This window comes from Bubalus kerabau, chromosome 1 (assembly GCF_029407905.1).
Source record: "Bubalus kerabau isolate K-KA32 ecotype Philippines breed swamp buffalo chromosome 1, PCC_UOA_SB_1v2, whole genome shotgun sequence".
In the NCBI taxonomy this organism is placed as follows: domain Eukaryota; kingdom Metazoa; phylum Chordata; class Mammalia; order Artiodactyla; family Bovidae; genus Bubalus; species Bubalus kerabau.
The window spans coordinates 277,080,354-277,099,508 of NC_073624.1; the positions used below are offsets into that span (position 1 = coordinate 277,080,354).

Sequence of the window (19,155 nt, forward strand, 5' to 3'; positions counted from 1 at the left end):
ATTTGTAGCCAGTCCTGCACAGAAGTGATGTTAATGCTACAGCCAATAGACAACAGATGGCTGTACACAACATGCTAGACACCCATTATAGTTGTATTCCTCAGATCTGTTTTTATAATCTATATGACATTTTATAGAAAATGCAAAATACATCCAATCTAGGTGCATGGCACCTGTCTCATTCAAAAAATAACTAAAACAAAAACCCATTATTTGGGGGGGGGTAGATTTTACATCTAAGTCCTCAATTCTTTGCTTCATCATCAATCATCTGAATCCAAAAATGTCCAGTCATTGTCCTCACTTGACACCTGCATAAAGCTCCCTCTGGTAAATAACACATCCCTTTCCCCAGTCTAACGTCTACCTTACTTACAGTGCCACAAATAAGCACACTCAAATATTCTGCTACTTTGGGTAAGATGGCAAGTTTACCATTTAACACTCAAGATAAAGCTAAGCATTTCATATTTCTAAAGAAAATTTCCCTAAAATCATTTAAACGACAAAATTAAAAATAAACCATAAATATCTGCAAAAACCCATGTACAAGCATCTTATCTTTACAGTTACATCAAGGACACAAAAGCTATGTCACTGAAATATACAAAGACAATGCTGCCATCTAAAGGCCAAGATACAGTCAAATACTCAGTGTATAGAAAAGCACACAGTTGCAAGCTTTATGCTTTAGAAAAGCACTGCACTGTGATTGTTTTCAGGCCACACAATGAAACTCGAACACTCTGGAGAAGGTTCTTCTTAAGAAGATAGATACGACAATTAGCAAAATAATTTGGCTAATGATCAATATCTATCTGTACAGGTAAAGTTCTGCTAGCATCCTTTCAAACACAATATTCTCCTAAGTATCTGTATTAGTTGTCTGTTCTATTAAATGACATTTATTATCCCTGTCTATAATTAAATATACAGTATAATTACATATCTGCATATATAAATATTATTTATCATTAAGCAGATTATTATTTCTACTTACCCTGTTTAAAATATTTGTTGCTAAGGAACTAATGATAATACATCTCAGAGCAAAAAAACCCAGACTACTTAAAGTCACAGCTTTGCAAGTAATTCAAATATTTATCCTTATTTCATAATTCCTAAAAATACAAACCAAAGTTCCTATGGGAGATGAGTTATCAACAGCTTAACTGTCCAACAGAAAGAGTTCAAATGATTCTCAATTTCTCTTTCTAAATTAAAAGAATTTCATTGAACTAAAATATAGGAAAAATTACCTCAAATTTACAATGAAATCAAAATGTTTACTGAATAACACTACATAAAAAACTTATTTCCTTTAGCATCTAAGTACATAATATCTTTCTAATGGACCATAATATCAAGGATATTTGAATATAACTAGGACTTCCCTGGTGGCTAAGATGGTAAAGTGTCTGTCTACAATGCAGGAGACCTAAGTTCGATCCCTGGGTTGGGAAGATCCCCTGGAGAAGGAAATGGCAATCCACTCCAGTACTATTGCCTGGAAAATCCCATGGACAGAGGATCCTGGTAGGCTACAGTCCATGGGGTCGCAAAGAGTCGGACACAACTGAGCAACTTCACTTCACTTCAGAACCGTCAAAAAACATGGTTAATTCCTTTGAGAAACCACTGACCAAAATTTTTCACTGAAACAAAGCTGTTTTGAGCATCTTCTGTATGTGGGATTCTATGCTCGGAGCAGGGTTTCAAACTGTAGATCAGTCACCTTCTGGGTGGCTAAAACACTCTTGGAATCAGTGGCTCACAGACATCTAATTTCAAGAGACAGGTAAAGAAAACCAGCTTCGGTGCAGAGGCGCCACCTTTGTATTTTGTAATGTTGATTGGGGACATTAAAAGTGAACAACCAAACAAGCAAGACTTTGATCAGGTAGGATTTGTTTTGCCCTTTCTAAATGTCAATTTTAAATTTCATTTTATGTTGTTTTCTCTAATTAATAAAAGGTTTTCACCCTAAAGACAAATAAAAAAAGAAAAATGTTTCTCTGGTTTTGCTCAACAAGAAAACAAATATTAATCAGTCAATAAATGTTTCCATTATGTGAGAAATATTAAAAACTGTAAGTCGGGATTACCATCTTTTAATTTATCTTGAGTGTAAAGTGGAAACAGACGACACACACAGTCAAGATCTCATAAAAACCACTAGTTTTTTATGTTTCCTGAGTCAAAATTAATACTTCACAATTTAAGGACATTATGTCATTTAATCCTCAAAACCACAACCCACAAAAAGACAAACACTAATAACCCAATTTGCAAAAGACTTTCAGAAACCCTAAGTAGCTTTCCCAGGGTCACAATGCAGGATTCAAAAATTCACTCTCTCTGACCCAGAAGACCTTACTGTCTCCAAAAGAACATAAAGACTCAGGAGTGATTATTAAAATTGTATTAAATGTAAAGAGGAATAGGAAGTATTTTTATTATGTAATTTTAGAGAAATATATAATTCTATGTGTTAATAAAAGCATATATTTTTAATTCAGTGTTTCAATTTTTTCTTACTATAATCTTTTTAAAAAAGCATTATCTTACTTGAAGTGCTGAGGCTTCTTAGAGACTTTTCAAAACTTACCTTAATACATGAGAGGTATTTACTAAATTTTGTAAACCAACTCTAAGGAGGGGCGAGCAACAAAAAGATCTCTTAATTTGCAGATACAGTTAAAAAGCACATCTTCTTTGTAAATCTGATACATGGTCAGGGCCATCTTGCCTACATTTTAATGTAGAGTATTTTTTCAACATCAAGAACTCTACTAATGCCTCTGCAGTGACAACTTTTTCTGTTAAAAAGTTTTCTTTTTCTATACTGCATACTCATCAAATCAAAGTTAAATGAATTTGGAATATTATTCAGCTATAAAAAGGACTGAAGCTCTGATACATGCTACAACACAAATGAACTTTGAAAAAATATGGTAAGGCAAAGAAGGTAGATACAAAAGACCACATATTGTGTTCTGTTTATATGAAATGCCTGGAACAGACAAATCCATGGAAACCAAAAGTAGACTACCAGCTGCCATGAGCTAGAAGAAGGCGGAACGAAGAGGGGCAGCTACTGGACACAAAGCTTCTTTACGGGACAATGAGACCATTTCAGAACTAGTGATGATGACTGCATAACTTTATGCGTATACTAAAAATACTGAATTGTACATTTTGAAAAGGTAAACTTTATGATATGTAAAGTATATCTCAAAAAGAGAAAATTACATGGTTTTAAATATATTTATAAAACAGCGTGTATGATTATCTACACATGTGCTTAAAACATAATATAAATTCTATGTAACACTCTAAAACCTATGTAACTACCAAGATTATCTGTCTCAATTTACTGAATCCCATTTTATGCCATGTTAAGTGAAAGGCTGTATTTCACAAATGTACATCTTCTTGAATATTAAAAATTCCTAACTATCTAAAATTATTATAATCCCTAGGGGAATCAGAAGGAATGACAACTACATACTCACGGCTGGCAGCCAAATTTCATTTTTTCCAATGAACTTTTACCACTGTCACAGTTTAGAAAAAAACACATTAACACATGCTAATGAAGAATTTTTAAAATGTAAGTACCACATATAAGCAAGCATCCACATGACTATAAAATCAAGTCATAAAAATCACTGTTTTAAGAAGATTCTTGCTTTGAAGTAGAATTTGCCTCTAAACCACCAAAAGAAATCAGCAGAAAAAAACTGATAACACTACGTTATAAGGAATTCAAGAGTTAAATGAAAAACAGAAGGATGATAAGAAGTACTTACTAATTTGTTTTCCTGCATGTATATTCTCTGTAATTTCAGACAGCCCTTAGCTATGACGATCATGCCTTCATCTGAGATCTTGTAACACTGGCCGAAATGAATATCTTTCAGTTCTCTGCATTTCGACCCCAGCTGTAAATAAAGAGATTTTGCTGAATGCTCCAAAAATAACAAAGTCAACATATTTCTAGCGGGATTTCCAAATAACTTTTTAAATAGCTGTACCAAAGTTAAATAATTATTTATCAATTCCTCTTAAAATAGAATGCAGGCAATCTCTCATTTAAAACACTGCTGTGTAAGCCCTGTGACCTTCTAATCATTTCCTCACTTCAACTGCCTCACACTCTCCATCCACCAAGAGGCCTAGGTTCCTTAACACTTCAAATTTGTATCTGTGTTACTCTTAAGTCTTTTTATCAGTCATACTGTTAGACTGAAAGGAATAGAGGTCCAAGGGATAAAACCAAAGTCCAAGAAGTGAACCATGATGCAGTGAGTGAGTGAACGAATGCTTAGTTCATGAGATTCTGCTTCCAGCTCTGACTGCCCGCAATGTGTCCTTTTCCTGCATTGGCCCATTGACACTGTGATAGAGAAAAAAGACTGAATGTGCTACAGCCAATATTCCAGTTAACACTTATTTACACACTTACTGCAAACACTAAAAGAAAAGGGACTAGTGATTTCCTGAGTACTTTCCTCAAGTGTACATTAAAAAGTTACAAGTATAATGTCCCCCTTAAAAAACATGAAGCACCATATAGAACAAATTATATACATTTCTTTCCAAAATCTAGAGTAGAAATTAGATAATTAAAGCAAATGATAAATAAACATTGTTTTATGAGTATTACATATGAAGAAAGTCATCTTAGATAAAATGAGAAAATTAAGTAAAAATCTATAAATCAAAAATTATCCCAAAAGTTACATTAAAACAAGAAACCCAGTGTTGACAAGAGTTCAAGGTGTATAAATTATTACTAAAAATCATGGAGGATTTAGAAACTTTTTTAAATTTTATAAAATCGGCCTGAAAATTATATGACTCAGCATCTAAATATTTACCAAAAAATGTAAGAAGAATGGATAACTGACTAGATGTACAGTAAAGTCAACACACTAAAAGTTAATTGTACAATCTAGATAGTGGGTATTCAGGTGTCCATTCTAAAATTCTTTCAAATTTTCCATGTATTTAAAATTATTCATAACAGATTATTGAAATAATTAATTAAAGGTGTTTGGTAACAGTTAGCTACAAGAAATTAGCACAAGACTTTTTTAAATAGTAAAGTAGAGAAAATAACTTAAAGTTATAAATTATGGTGTTTGCATAAAATTGAATATTAGATAACCATTAAATTGAAATAATCTTAGTTCATTTCCAAGGAAAACCATTCAATATCATTATCATTAATATCAATAACATTATTATTAATAAATAACAAATATTAATATCAATAACATTAATCGAAGTCTATGCCCCAACCACTAATGCCAAAAAAACTGAAGTTGAATAGTTATTATGCAGACCTACCAGAAGTAGGTCTAGTTACTTCTAGAAGTAATGCCAAAAAAAAATATGTCCTTTTCACCATAGGGGACTGGAATGCAAAAGTAGGAAGTCAAGAGATACCTGGAGTAACAGGCAAATTTGGTCTTGGAGTACAAAATTAAGCAGGTCAAAGGCTAACAGAGTTTTGCCAAGAGAATGCACTGGTCATAGCAAACACCCTCTTCCAACAACACGAAAGACTACACATGGACATCACCAGATGGTCAATACCAAAATCAGACTGACTATATTCTCTGCACTCAAAGATGGAGAAGCTCTATAAAGTCAGCAAAATCAAGACCGGGAGCTGACTGTGGCTCAGATCATAAACTCCTTATTGCCAAATTCAGACTTAAATTGAAGAAAGAAGGGAAAACCATTAAGCTGTGCAGGTATGACCTAAATCAAATCCCTTCAGATTACACAGTGGAAGTGAGAAATAGATTCAAGGGATTAGAACTGATAGAGTGCCTGAAGAACTATGGACGGAGGTTCGTGACACTGTACAAGAGACGGTAATAAAAACCATCCCCAAAAAACAGAAAGGCAAAAAACAAAACGGTTGTCTGAGGAGGCCTTACAAATAGCTGAGGAAAGAAGAGAAGTGAATGTCAAAGGAGAAAATGCAAGATATACCCATTTGAATGCAGAGTTCCAAAGAATAGCAAGGAGAGATAAGAAAGCCTTCCTCAGTGATCAGTGCAAAGAAACAGAGGGAAACAATAGAATGGGAAAGACTAGAGATCTCTTCAAGAAAATCAGAGATACCAAGGGAACATTCCATGCAAAGATGAGCACAATAAAGGACAGAAACAGTATGGACAGAAGCAGAACACACAGAACTATACAAAAAAAGATCTTAATGACCTGGATATCCACGATGGTGTGATCACTGACCTAGAGCCAGACATCCTAGAATGTGAAGCCAAGTGGGCCTCAGGAAGCATCAGGACAAACAAAGCTAGTGAAGGTGATAGAATTCCAGCTGAGCTATTTGAAATCCTAAAAGATGAAGCTGTGAAAGTGCCGCACTTTTCCAAATATGCCAGGAAATTTGGAAGAATCAGCAGAGGCCACAGGACTAGAAGAGGTCAATTTCCCTTCCAATCCCAAAGAAAGGCAATGCCAAAGAATGCTCAAACTACCACACAATTGCACTCATATCGCATGCCAGCAAAGTAATGCTCAAAATCCATCAAGCTAGGCTTCAACAGTATATGAACCGAGAACTGCCAGATGTACAAGCTATTTCAACAAGGCAGAGGAACCAGAGATCAAATTGCCAACATCCGTTGGATCACAGAAAAAGCAAGCGAATTCCAGAAAAACAGCTACTTCTGCTTCATTGACTACACTAAAGCCTTTGATTTCAGGCAGTTCTACACTGACTGACTAATAATTTCTACCAGTGAATCCAAAAGGAAATCAGTCCTGAATATGCATTGAAAGGACTGATGCTGAAGCTGAAGGAAGCTCCAATATTCTATCTGATGGGAAGAAATGACTCAGTGGAAAAGGCCCCTGATGCTGGGAAAGATTGAAGGCAAGAGGAGAAGGGGATGACAGAGGATGAAATGGTTGAATGGCATCGCCAACTAGATGGACATGAGTTTGAGCAAGCTTCAGAAGTTGGTGATGGACAGGGAAGCCTGGCGTCTGCAGTCCATGGGGTCGCAAAGAGTCGGACATGACTGAGGGACTGAACTGAAAGCCTTTGACTTTGTGGATCACAACAAACTGTGGAAAAGTCTTAAAGAGATTGGAATACCAGACCACCTGACCTGCCTCCTGAGAAACCTATAAGCGGGTCAAGAAGCAACAGTTAGAAACAGACATGGCACAACAGACTGGTTCCAAATCGGGAAAGGAATACATCAAGGCTGTATACTGTCACCCTGCTTAATTTATATGCAGAGTACATCATAAGAAAGGCCAGGGTGCATGCAGCACAAGCTGGAATCAAGATCGCCGGGAGAAATATCAATAACTTCAGATATGCAGATGACACCACCCTTATGGCAGAAAGCGAAGAGGCACTAAAGAGCATCTTGATGAAGGTGAAAAAGGAGAGTGAAAAAGCTGGCTTAAAACTCAACATTCAAAAAACTAAGATTATGGCATCCCATCCCATTACTTCATGGCAAACAGATGGTGAAGCAATGGAAACAGTGGCAGACTTTATTTTTGGGGCTCCAGAATCACTGCAGATGATAACTGCAGCTATGAAATTAAAAGACTTGCTCCTTGGAAGGAAAGCTATGACAAACCTAGACAGCATATTAAATAACAAAGACATTAATATGCTGACAAACGTCCGTAGAGTCAAAGCTATGGTTTTTCCAGTAGACATGTATGGATGGTGAGAACTGGACCATAAAAAGGCTGAGCGTTGAAGAATTGATGCTTTTGAACTGTGGTGTTGGAGAAGACTCTTGAGAGTCCTTTGGACTGCAAGTACATCAGTCAGTCAGTCCTAAAGGAAATCAACCCTGAATATTCATTGGAAGGACTGATACTGAAGCTGAAGCTCTAATACTCTGGCCATCTGATGTGAAAAGCTGACTCACTGGAAAAGACCCTGATGCTGGGAAAGATTGGAGGCAGGAGGAGAAGGGGACGACAGAGGATGAGACGGTTGGATAGCATCACTGACTCAATGGACATGAGTTTGAGCAAGCTCCGGGAGATGGTGAAGGACAGAGAAGCCTTGTGTGCTGCAGTCCATTGGGTCACAAAGAGTCGGACATGACAGAGTAACTGAACAACAACAACAACAAAAAATTGAAGTAAACACTTGACAAATAAAATGTAAACTATACATGTTTTTATAATATAATTCTACTAATTATGAATGTTTATGTATACATATTTAAATATATACATATGTATAGAAAGGAGATGAAATATACACCCAAGTGTTTACAGTAGTTATTTCTGATCGGTACAATAATGGGTATTGTTTTTTTTTTCTTTTTTACCAATCTTCTCACATCTTTTTGCAAATAAATCATTTGTAAACAAAAACGTCCAAGTTTTGTTTCAAATAAAGTAAGGAAGATACACAATTTCAACTACTTTTCTAGGAATGGTGATATACACAAGGCATGTTATTTTAATCTAGGTAACACGATAACCAAATATATATTCCACTGGAAATATAAACTCCATGAAGACAGAGATTTCACTAATGTAGCCCTGGTGCCCATGTCTAATAGTCAGCTGATACTTAGTAAATATTTGTTGAATGACTGAAAAGGTTGATCAGAGTTTTTCATTGTAAAGAAGTCTTTTTGAAAAATGGACAAATAAAGGGACCCATGATTATGGTCCCATATACTACCGTGTTCTATTTAATTCAACAGTTCTAAATTGGGTCCACAGGTGGAAATCAAGGATTCCAGGTAAATGCATAAGGGAAAAAAAAAAGGTAAGTTTTTATTTACTTGCTATTCTCTAATGAACTTTAACCTCTCCTTCACTTATTAACAGACAATCATAGTAGTTTAGCAGTATGCATAACTGTAAACAATAGGAAGCAAAAATAATCTCATGTAACGTTACTGCTGTTGCAGATACAGTGACATAGCATTTTTGTCATCAATTTTCATCATGTTCATTAGATGTGCTACCAGATCTTACAATGCATTAAAACGGCACATATATTTCTAGAACAAACATACACTGGCAGGTTACTCAGACCAGAGAAAGCTGAATTGAAAGTCAGTAAGTGAAGAAAGCAGAGCAGTAGTATCTTAGCTCACAACCAACACACCCAACAAGGCCACATGTGTACAGCAGCGAGGGCAAGGCTGGTGTGGAAGATGCCAGGGTTCCTGAGAAGTGCAGTAAAAAAGCAGTCAGCCCCTCAGAGCATCGCCCACTGCTGCAGAGCCCGCCCCTGCCCCGCTCAGACAGCAGGGAAAGACGGGTTCACTGAGGGCCGCGCGCCACAGCGTCCTCCGACGGGGGCAGGTCATTGACAGACGAGAGCAGCAGCACACTTCTGAAGATGTGAGGATGACTGTTTTCAAAGTGAAAATGGAGGAATTAAAAGAAATGACTCCATAAATTGTGCCAGGATGAGAGGATATGGACTTCCAGACCAAAAGGACTCACCCATACGTCTAACCGCAAACGACAAAAGTAGATCTATGCCAAGGCAAATCAGTATAAAGTTTCATAATTGTGGGTATAAATAATATTCTACAGACTGCTAGTAAGAAACAGATTTCATACAGAGGATTAAAGATGAAAATAGCATCAAACTTCTTAATGACAACACTGAAAGAAAGCAATAGAGCAACGCCATTAAATACTGAAGGAAAATTATTTCAAATCTACGATTCTATTAAGTGTGAGGGGTAGAAAAGAGACATTTTCACACGTGCAAATTCTCAAAAAAGACTTACGTCCCATATATTCGTACATCCCATACAGGAAACGATCACAGTCTGTGCTCTATAAAACATAAGAGTACATCCAGAGAAAGAAGGCATGACGTCTAGGTAATAAGACATCTCACAGAACAGCAAGAAGAAAACATTGAGAATAACAGTGAAGGTAAGACACTAAGATGACCATTAATGCAAAAGTAGGACGGGGGAGCCTGGTGGGCTGCCGTCTATGGGGTCGCACAGAGCCGGACACAACTGAAGCGACTTAGCAGCAGCAGCAGCAGCAGCATACATTCAAGAAGTCCAGACTGTTGTCTGCTTTAAGAAAATAAACTTAACTAAGCATCTATATATAGATACTAAAACGGGAGGGGGGGGGGAGCTGTGGGCTCCAGCACTGTTTAAGATATAAAAACTAGTAAAGTAAGTGAGGACAAAAGGTATTTATTCATTTCGATAAAAACAAAATTCCAAATGGAAAAAAGTAAGTACACAATTATAAAATGTAAATACTGAATACTTATTTAATCAAAATTAGAACTATTTTGATACTTTGAAGGGATAGGAGATAGAAAAGGATAAGTAAGCTAAATCCTCATCTTTCCATAGCAAGGAAACAGCACAGATGTTCTAAAATGAATAAATCAAGAAAACACCCACAGAAACAAGACAGGAAATGCTTCTCTACTACTGCGTCCTTCCTGTGAACTCTGGTCTAACTCCTGGTCTCTACACGGATTATTAATTAGCTTACATTAATAAACTGAATATGTTCAGTTCATCTCTGTTCTTTTGCCCCTTGAGAATAAACTGCCCACTAGGAGCACCCTACTTCTACATTTGCAGGACACTGCTGATTCAGCCTAGTGAATGATGACTGTGCCCACTGACCAAACTACAGCATTTGCATTAACAGATGTATTCAACTCTATTAGTAAGCAACATTCCCAATCTAGCCTTTCTGTGTATTAAAGCTGGTGTTTTCCCTCTGCCACTATTCCAATGTCTTATTTGTCAATTTATTCAGATACTGAGCAATAAAGAGACCTCAACACTTAGTGCACCAGCCAGGATTACTGAGAAACAGAACAGAATCTGGATAAAAGAAGTAACAGGTATCTATAAGACTCTTAGACATCAATGTCTGTGGACAGCTTGGTAGAGTCTTATGTTAAAACAGGTAATACTGTTATACTGTTAAACATGTTATACTGCTGCAAAGGTCCATCTAGTCAAAGCTATGGTTTTTCTAGTAGTCATGTACGGATGTCAGAGTTGGACTGTGAGGAAAGCTGAGCGCAGAAGAATTGATGCTTTTGAACTATGGTGTTGGAGAAGACTCTTGAGAGTCCCCTGGACTGCAAGGAGATCCAACCAGTCCATCCTAAAGGAAATCAGTCCTGAATATTCACTGGAAGGATTGATGCTGAAGGTGAAACTCCAATACTTTGGCCACTTCATGCGAAGAACTAACTCATTGGAAAAGACCCTGATGCTGGGAGGGATTGGGGGCAGGAGGAGAAGGGGACGACAGAGGATGAGATGGCTGGATGGCATCACTGATGCGATGGACATGAATTTGGGTAATCTCCGGGAGTTGGTGATGGACAGGGAGGCCTGGTGTGCTGCGGTTCATGGGGGGGTCGCAAAGAGTTGAACACAACTGAGCGACTGAACTGAACTGAATACTGCTGCAGTCTGGAAGAGATGTTTAAACCAATTACATGGTGTTTTGACCTTAGCAAGTAGCTCTGATGCCTTTATCTATAAACAAGTGACTGTGACTTTCCATAGAGCAAACAGCCACATGGGCAGGCATACATACATAAGAACCATGGTAATGGTCTCAACAGATATGAGCAGCACAGGACCCTAATAACTTACTAGGTAAGAGTGTCTCAAGGGACAATCACCATCATTTAGTCTCACTGAAGAAACTGATGTTCTATTTTAGACAACCTCACTGAACATACTAGGAAAGACTGCATCCATATTGGTATCTACCTGTACTAGTCACTGTTACCCCAAATAAATGTTCTAAAGTTCCAGGAATAAATTTAATCAAGAAGGTAAAAGATCTGTACTCTGAAAACTATAAAACAATGATGAAAGAAACTGAAGATGACACAAATAAATGGAAAGATAAACCATTCACGTGGACTAGAAGAATATTGTTAAAATGACCATACTAACCAAAGCAGTCTACATATTCAGTGCAATAGCTATCAAAATACCAATGGCATTTTTCACAGAACTAAAACAAATCATCATAAAATTTATATGAAACCACGGAAGACTTCAAATAAAGCAATCCTTAGAAAAAAGAAAAAAGCTGGAAGCATCACACGCTTGATTTCAAGTATACAAGAAAGCTACAGTTATCAAAACAGTATGATACTGGCACAGAAACAGGCACAGACCAATGGGACAGAACAAAGAGCCCAGAAATAAACACAAACACACACATGTTCACACCCAGCCTGCCCTTCAATGCTATTTGCACCTGACATGCCAGGCACAACCCGAACTCTCATTCTTCACCAAGTAAATGGTCTTAGGTACCTAAGACACAGAACCCCAGTATGTCATTTAGGAGGCTATGAATCTTTATCAATTCAAGTCCAATATCTGGTTCCCTAGGAAAGGTGCAAGTTGAATGAACAGTAATAGAAACTCTCCTCTAACTCTAATGTGTCAAGGGTACCCATCAGTCAACTCTGAAGGAAAGCATTTAATACAAAGGGTATTATCACTTAAATGAAGCCACCTATTAATCCATGGTTCATATTAGCACATGACAGCAATTAGAACTATAGATTAAATTAATATAAAAAGGATTATCCTTATTCTTTTCCTCTTTATAACAGTCATTTAAGATTCTTTTCCTTTAAGATTATTCACAGTTTTGCTCCAGAATCTTGAGTGTTAGTCACTCAGCCAGGTCCAACTCTTTGTGATCCCATGGATGAAGACCACAGGGCTCCTCTGTCCATGGAATTCTCCAGACAGGAATACTGGAGAGGGAAGCCATTACTTTCTCCAGGGGGTCTTTTCAACTCAGGGATCGAACCCAGGTCTCCTGAATTGCAGGCAGATTCTTTACCATCTGAGCCACCAGGGAAGCCCCTAGAACTCCAAAGGTATTTTTCAAAATTTTCTCTAAAATACTTGGAGATGATTTTCCCTGAATCTCAAAATTTAATTAAAATTTTGCACACTACCCTTAAGAATTTACAGAAGAAAATATCTTTTAACAAGCTATTTGCTGCTACCGGGTTATTTTTATAATAAAACAAACACCTTAGGAAGAGTATAATTCGACAAACTGAAACCACAACACAGAACCACTGGGATAAAAGTAAGATCAGGTTTTCCAAGGTCACAGGAAAGTTTTTCAAAACCAGTAGTAAAAACATATGTTTAGCACATGAGGTATGCCTCCAACACAAGAGGGAGTCTGTCCCTCCCTCCATTCCTGGCCTATCACCACTGTCACCATTACACATGCAGAAGAAAGCCGCGAACACCTAACCCATGCCGCACAGAAACCTCACCCAGCTACACTCAATACTCATGTCTGTGAAATCATAAAAATAACAATGTCATAATTTGATTCAGTAGTTTCATCATTGGTAGTAGAGGAACACAAACAACGAGATATGAAAGAAAGCAAAGCAAATTTTTCAAACTGCCACTCATCTGACCCACTTTAAGGACTCAAATTTGAATCTTTTTCCTAGATTTATATTGTTTGACTTTATGAAACACTGAAAACATTATGCAAGTGATAAGCCGGACACAGAAGACTTAGTAGTGTACGAGTCCACCTACATGAGGTAGCTAGAATAGGTCCTGAAAGTCCACTAATCAGAAATCAGAATAGAGCCCACAGTGGTTACACAACATGGTGAACGTACGTAATGCCACTGAATCGCACACTTAAAAGCTGTTAAAATGAAAAACTTGCTAAAATAGTAAATATTATGAAGATTCTACCACAGTAAAAAAAAAAACAAAAAAACACCACCACCACGTTGAAAAAACAAATGCCAGGAAAACTTGAGATTAAAAAAAAATAATAATAAGTCAACAGGAAATGATGTTTCTTTCCAAACCTGTTTTTTCTAATTATAATTATTTTAACATAATTACATTAGATATTAAATAAACTGACTTAAATGAGAAAGAAAAAGAAAGCTCATGCTATAAAAAGTAGGTTGAATGTTCTACATTCAATGAGAACAAGCCATAAAAACATGCCAATAAATTAGTTTTCAGTAAGACACTATAAAATTATAAAATATTGGGAAAATCACAATCTCAAAGAAGCTGCACCCATATTCCTGTCCCACTTCAATTTTTAATAAAAACTGAAAATCAGCAGTGCCACATCATTGTTATACTTTAAATAAAATCTATCCATCCATCACATGCTCAGTCACGTCCGACTCTTTGCGATCCGATGGACTGCAGCCCACCAGCCTCCTCCGTCCATGAGATTCTCCAGGCAAGAATACTGGAGTGGGCTGCCATTTCCTCCTCCAGGGGATCTTCCCGACCCAGGAATCAAACCTGTGTCCCCAGCATTGCAGGCAAATTCTTTACCGCTGAGCCATCGGTAAATCTACATAAGTAAAATAAAGTAAAACTCTATCTCTAATTGAAGAAAAAGGCCTTGACTCTATATCAAAAGACTCACTAAATGAATCTACAATTATATAACACTTTTAATTAAAATGTTTATCATACATATTGATTTTGTGATTCTATCATTTAACTGAATTTCAGTTAACTGACCAACTTCCATTCTCAGGCCCATTATGAGAGAAGACTTACACTGAATTTTAACAATGCACACCTGCACCTCACTGGGTTGTGGAGATTTTTTTAAAAATAACAATCAGAAATGCTTACCGGCACACTGAAAAACATATACAAGTACTAAGTAAACATCTTATACATTATAATTACTATCAATGGGTATAGAAGGAAGCTATTAGAACACTATTCACTAGGATTCATGAGAAGAGAAATTTTTATAAGTACTATAAAGATAAATTCCCATCAAGAGGCCTTCTTGAATTATATGAAGCCTCAATACTCCCAGTTACAGATGGAAAATATTTTCTATAGTCATTGAATTGTACATCTCAGCTTAAAATCCTAGAATATGGTCTCACATGACAAGATTCAGAAATCAAGCAAAACAGAAAGAGAATACTGGCTCCATAATTTTCCAACTATGTGAACATGGGTAAGTTACTTAAATTTCAAAAGACTCAATTTTTCATCCTGAAATACTTCAGGGCTACTGTGAAGCTTAAAGTGGATAACAAAATATGAAAGCACAAAATACAATGCCTGTCACATAAAAAGCACCCAAAATACATTTACTTCCCATTGTCAATTGTGATGCTAATTTAGAGACAGACTGCTTAAAACACTCTTAAACTACTTAACTATAAAACATTTTGATAAAGAATGCTTTTCGAGATCTCTATTTTCTCAGCCTCATTGTAAGTAACAATTATCATTACAGGGATAAAAAATGAGTGTTATGACTTCCCAGGTGGCACCGGTTGGTAAAGAATCTGCCTGCCAATGCAGGAGACACAGGTACCATTCCTGAGTCGGGTAGATCCCCTGGAGAAAGAAATGGCAACCCATTCCAGTATTCTTGCCTGGAAAACTTATGGAGAGAGGAGTCTGGCAGGCTACAGTCCATGAGGTCATAAAGAGTCAGACACGATTAAGCAGGCATACAAGGATGCCATGTGCAGAGGGAAGGAAATGAGCTAGATGGGTTGAGTATGAACTCAAGGCACCTCTGGATATGAATGCCAGCCCTATCACTTACTACTTTATCTCAGATAAGTTACTGATAGTCTCTCTGTAACAACTTACTCATCTATAAAAATGAAACAATACCAATCTCACAGAGTGGCAGTAAATCAAGAGAGAAATTAAATGGTTGAATATACAGTCAGAATATATGAGCAGTGGCTAACACATGGCAGAGCGCAGAAGAACTGATGCTTTGGAACTGTAGCGCTGGAGAAGATTCTTGAGAGGCCCTTGGACTACCAGGATATCAAACTTGTGAATCCTAAGATAAATCGATCTTGAATATTCATTGGAAGGACTGATGCTGAAGCTGAAGCTCCAATATGCTGACCACCAGATGCGAAGAGCCAACGCAATGGAAAAGACCCTGATGCTGGAAACACTGACGGCAAGAGAAAGGAGTGAGAGAGGATAGATGGTTGGATGGCATTACTGACTCATTGGACGTGATTCGGAGCAAACCCCGGGAGATGCTAAAGGACAGGGAGGGCTGGAGTGCCGCAGTCCATGGGGTCACAAAGAGTTGGACACAACTGAGTCACTGAACAGCAACATAAAGGTTACAGCTGCTGCTGCTAAGTCGCTTCAGTCGTGTCCGACTCTGTGTGACCCCATAGACAGCAGCCCACCAGGCTCCCCCGTCCCTGGGCTTCTCCAGGCAAGAACACTGGAGTGGGCTGCCATTTCCTTCTCCAATGCATGAAAGTGAAAAGTGAAAGTGAAGTCACTCAGTCGTGTCCAACTCCTAGCGACCCCATGGACTGCAGCCCACCAGGCTCCTCCGTCCATGGATTTTCCAGACAAGAGTACTTGAGTGGGGTGCCATCGCCTTCTCCATAAAGGTTACATACCTGCTCTTTATTTAACTATCACTACAACATGTAAAGATAGATTAGATGAGACTGAGAGTCTCCTTTATCTCATAGAAATTCAGCATCTAAAAACAAGTAATGTTTCTTCTTTCCTTTATTGTGGTAAAATATATGTAACATAAAAATAGCTATATTAACCACATTTAGGTATACAATTCAGTGGCATTATTTCCATAGTGTTGTGCAACCATCCCCACTATTTCCAAAACTTTTTCATCACCTCAAATAGAAACTCCCTACCCATTAAGCAATAAGTACCCATTCCCTGGGCTTCCCCAGTGGCTCAGTGGTAAAGAATCCACCTGCAATGCAGGAGATGCAGGTTTGATTCCTGGGTCAGGAAGATCCCCTGGAGGAGGGCATGGCAACCCACTCCAGTATCCTTGCCTGGAGAATCCCATGGACAGAGGAGACTGGTGGGCTACTGTTCACGGGGTCGCAAAGAGTCGGACACGACTGAAGCCAACCGAGTACCCATTCTCCATTTCCCCTACCCCATGAAACACTCTACCTACATCTGTCTCTATGTATTTGCCTCTAGTAGGTAATTTATAGGGCTTCCCTGTTGGCTCAGCGGTAAAGAATCTGCCTGCAATGCAGGAGACCCAGGTTCAATCCCTGGGTTGGGAAGATCCCATGGAGGAGGGCATGGCAACCCACTTCAGTACTCTGGCCTGAAGAATCCCAAGGACAGAGGAGCCTGGCAGGCTACACAGGGTCACACAGTCAGACGTGACTGAAGCGACTAACAGGGAATTTACGTAAGTAGAACCTTATAGTATTTTTTCTTTGTGTCCGGCCTATTTAACTTGGCATGTGTTATCAAAATTCACTCACATGGTAACAGGTATAGCATTTCATTCCATTATAAGGCCTAATAGTATTTCATTGCATATACATACATTTCATTTACTCTTTCATCTCAATGGGCACTTGGGTTGTTCCTACCCTCTGGCTGTTACGAATAATGATAAATGAAAACAAGTAAACAAGGATCTATTCGAGTCACTGTTTCCAATCATCTGGGGTATATATTTAGGGAAGAATTACTGGGTCATATGATAGTTCTATGTTTAATCTTTTGATGAACCACCAAATTCTTCCACAGCACACGCAACACTGTTTCTGTTCCTGATCTTAGGGGAAAACTGTTCAGCTATTCACCATTGAGAATATCAGCTGCACGTTAGTCACATACAACCTTTATCATGTTGAGAAACATGATACCTTTCTATTCCTTTCTATTCTACCTTTCTTTTTTTTTTTTTTTAGTTTTATTTTTAAACTTTACATAATTGTATTAGTTTTGCCAAATACCAAAATGAATCCGCCACAGGTATACATGTGTTCCCCATCCTGAACCCTCCTCCCTCCTCCCTCCCCATACCATTCCTCTGGGTCATCCCAGTGCACCAGCCCCAAGCATCCTGTATCCTGCATCAAACCTGGACTGGCAACTCGTTTCATACATGATATTTTACATGTTTCAATGCCATTCTCCCAAATCTTCCCAGCCTCTCCCTCTCTCACAGAGTCCATAAGATTGTTCTATACATCAGTGTCTCTTTTGCTGTCTCGTACACAGGGTTATTGTTACCATCTTTCTAAATTCCATATATATATGCGTTAGTATACTGTATTGGTGTTTTTCTTTCTGGCTTACTTCACTCTGTATAATAGGCTCCAGTTTCATCCACCTCATTAGAACTGATTCAAATGTATTCTTTTTAATGGCTGAGTAATACTCCATTGTGTATATGTACCACAGCTTTCTTATCCATTCATCTGCTGATGGACATCTAGGTTGCTTCCATGTCCTGGCTATTAGAAACAGTTCTGCGATGAACATTGGGGTACACGTGTCTCTTTCCCTTCTGGTTTCCTCAGTGTGTATGCCCAGCAGTGGGATTGCTGGATCATAAGGCAGTTCTATTTCCAGTTTTTTAAGGAATCTTCTACCTTTCTATTCCTATTTCATTGTGTGTTTTATCAAGGAAAGGGGCTTGACCACCAAATGCATTTTCTGAGCCAATTAAGATGATTACGTGGGTGCTTCTTCCTTCATTCTGGTAATGCAGTGCATTACGCTGACTGATTTTTGTATGTTGAGTCATCCTTCCATTCATGGGATAAATTATACTTGGTCATAGTATATAATCCTTTTAACATGCTGTTGAATGCTGTTTGCTGTATTTTGTTGAAGATTTCTGCATCTATAGCCATTAAACATATTAGTCTACAGTTGTCTTTGCTTGCAGTTGTCTTTCCCTGGCTTCAGAATTAGGGTAATGCTGGCCTCACAGGAATTACCAAGTGTTGCTTTATTTTAAATATTTTGAAAGAGTTTGAGAGACGGATTGGTATTATTTCTTCCTTACCTGTTAGACCAAATTCCAGACTTCGCTTTGTTGAAAGGATTTTTACTGATTCAATCTCCTTACTTGTTACAAATCTGCATTCAGATTTTCTGCTTATCTCTGCATAAGTTTTGTAGCTTGTACATTTCTAGGAATTTACCCATTTCATCTAGGCTATCCAGTTTTTGTTGTATATATTTGTTCATAATTTTCTTATATAATCCTTTTTATTTCTATAGTTAGTGGTAATGTCTGCTCTTAAATTTCCCATTTAGTAAGTTGAATCTTCTTTTTTACTTAGTCAATCTAGTTAAA

The 19,155-nt window shown here is 37.7% G+C and overlaps 1 protein-coding gene across 4 annotated transcripts in view; it reads right to left on the reverse strand.

Annotated features, from left to right (window-relative positions):
• FBXL17 (F-box and leucine rich repeat protein 17) overlaps positions 1-19,155 on the reverse strand; it is a 520,630-nt gene that overhangs the window by 473,233 nt on the left and 28,242 nt on the right. For all 4 annotated transcript variants that reach the window (XM_055565814.1, XM_055565819.1, XM_055565820.1 and 1 more), the window contains exon 4: positions 3,813-3,944. In XM_055565814.1, coding sequence (XP_055421789.1) covers positions 3,813-3,944 — 132 coding nt within the window. The remainder of the gene's footprint in view (positions 1-3,812; positions 3,945-19,155) is intronic.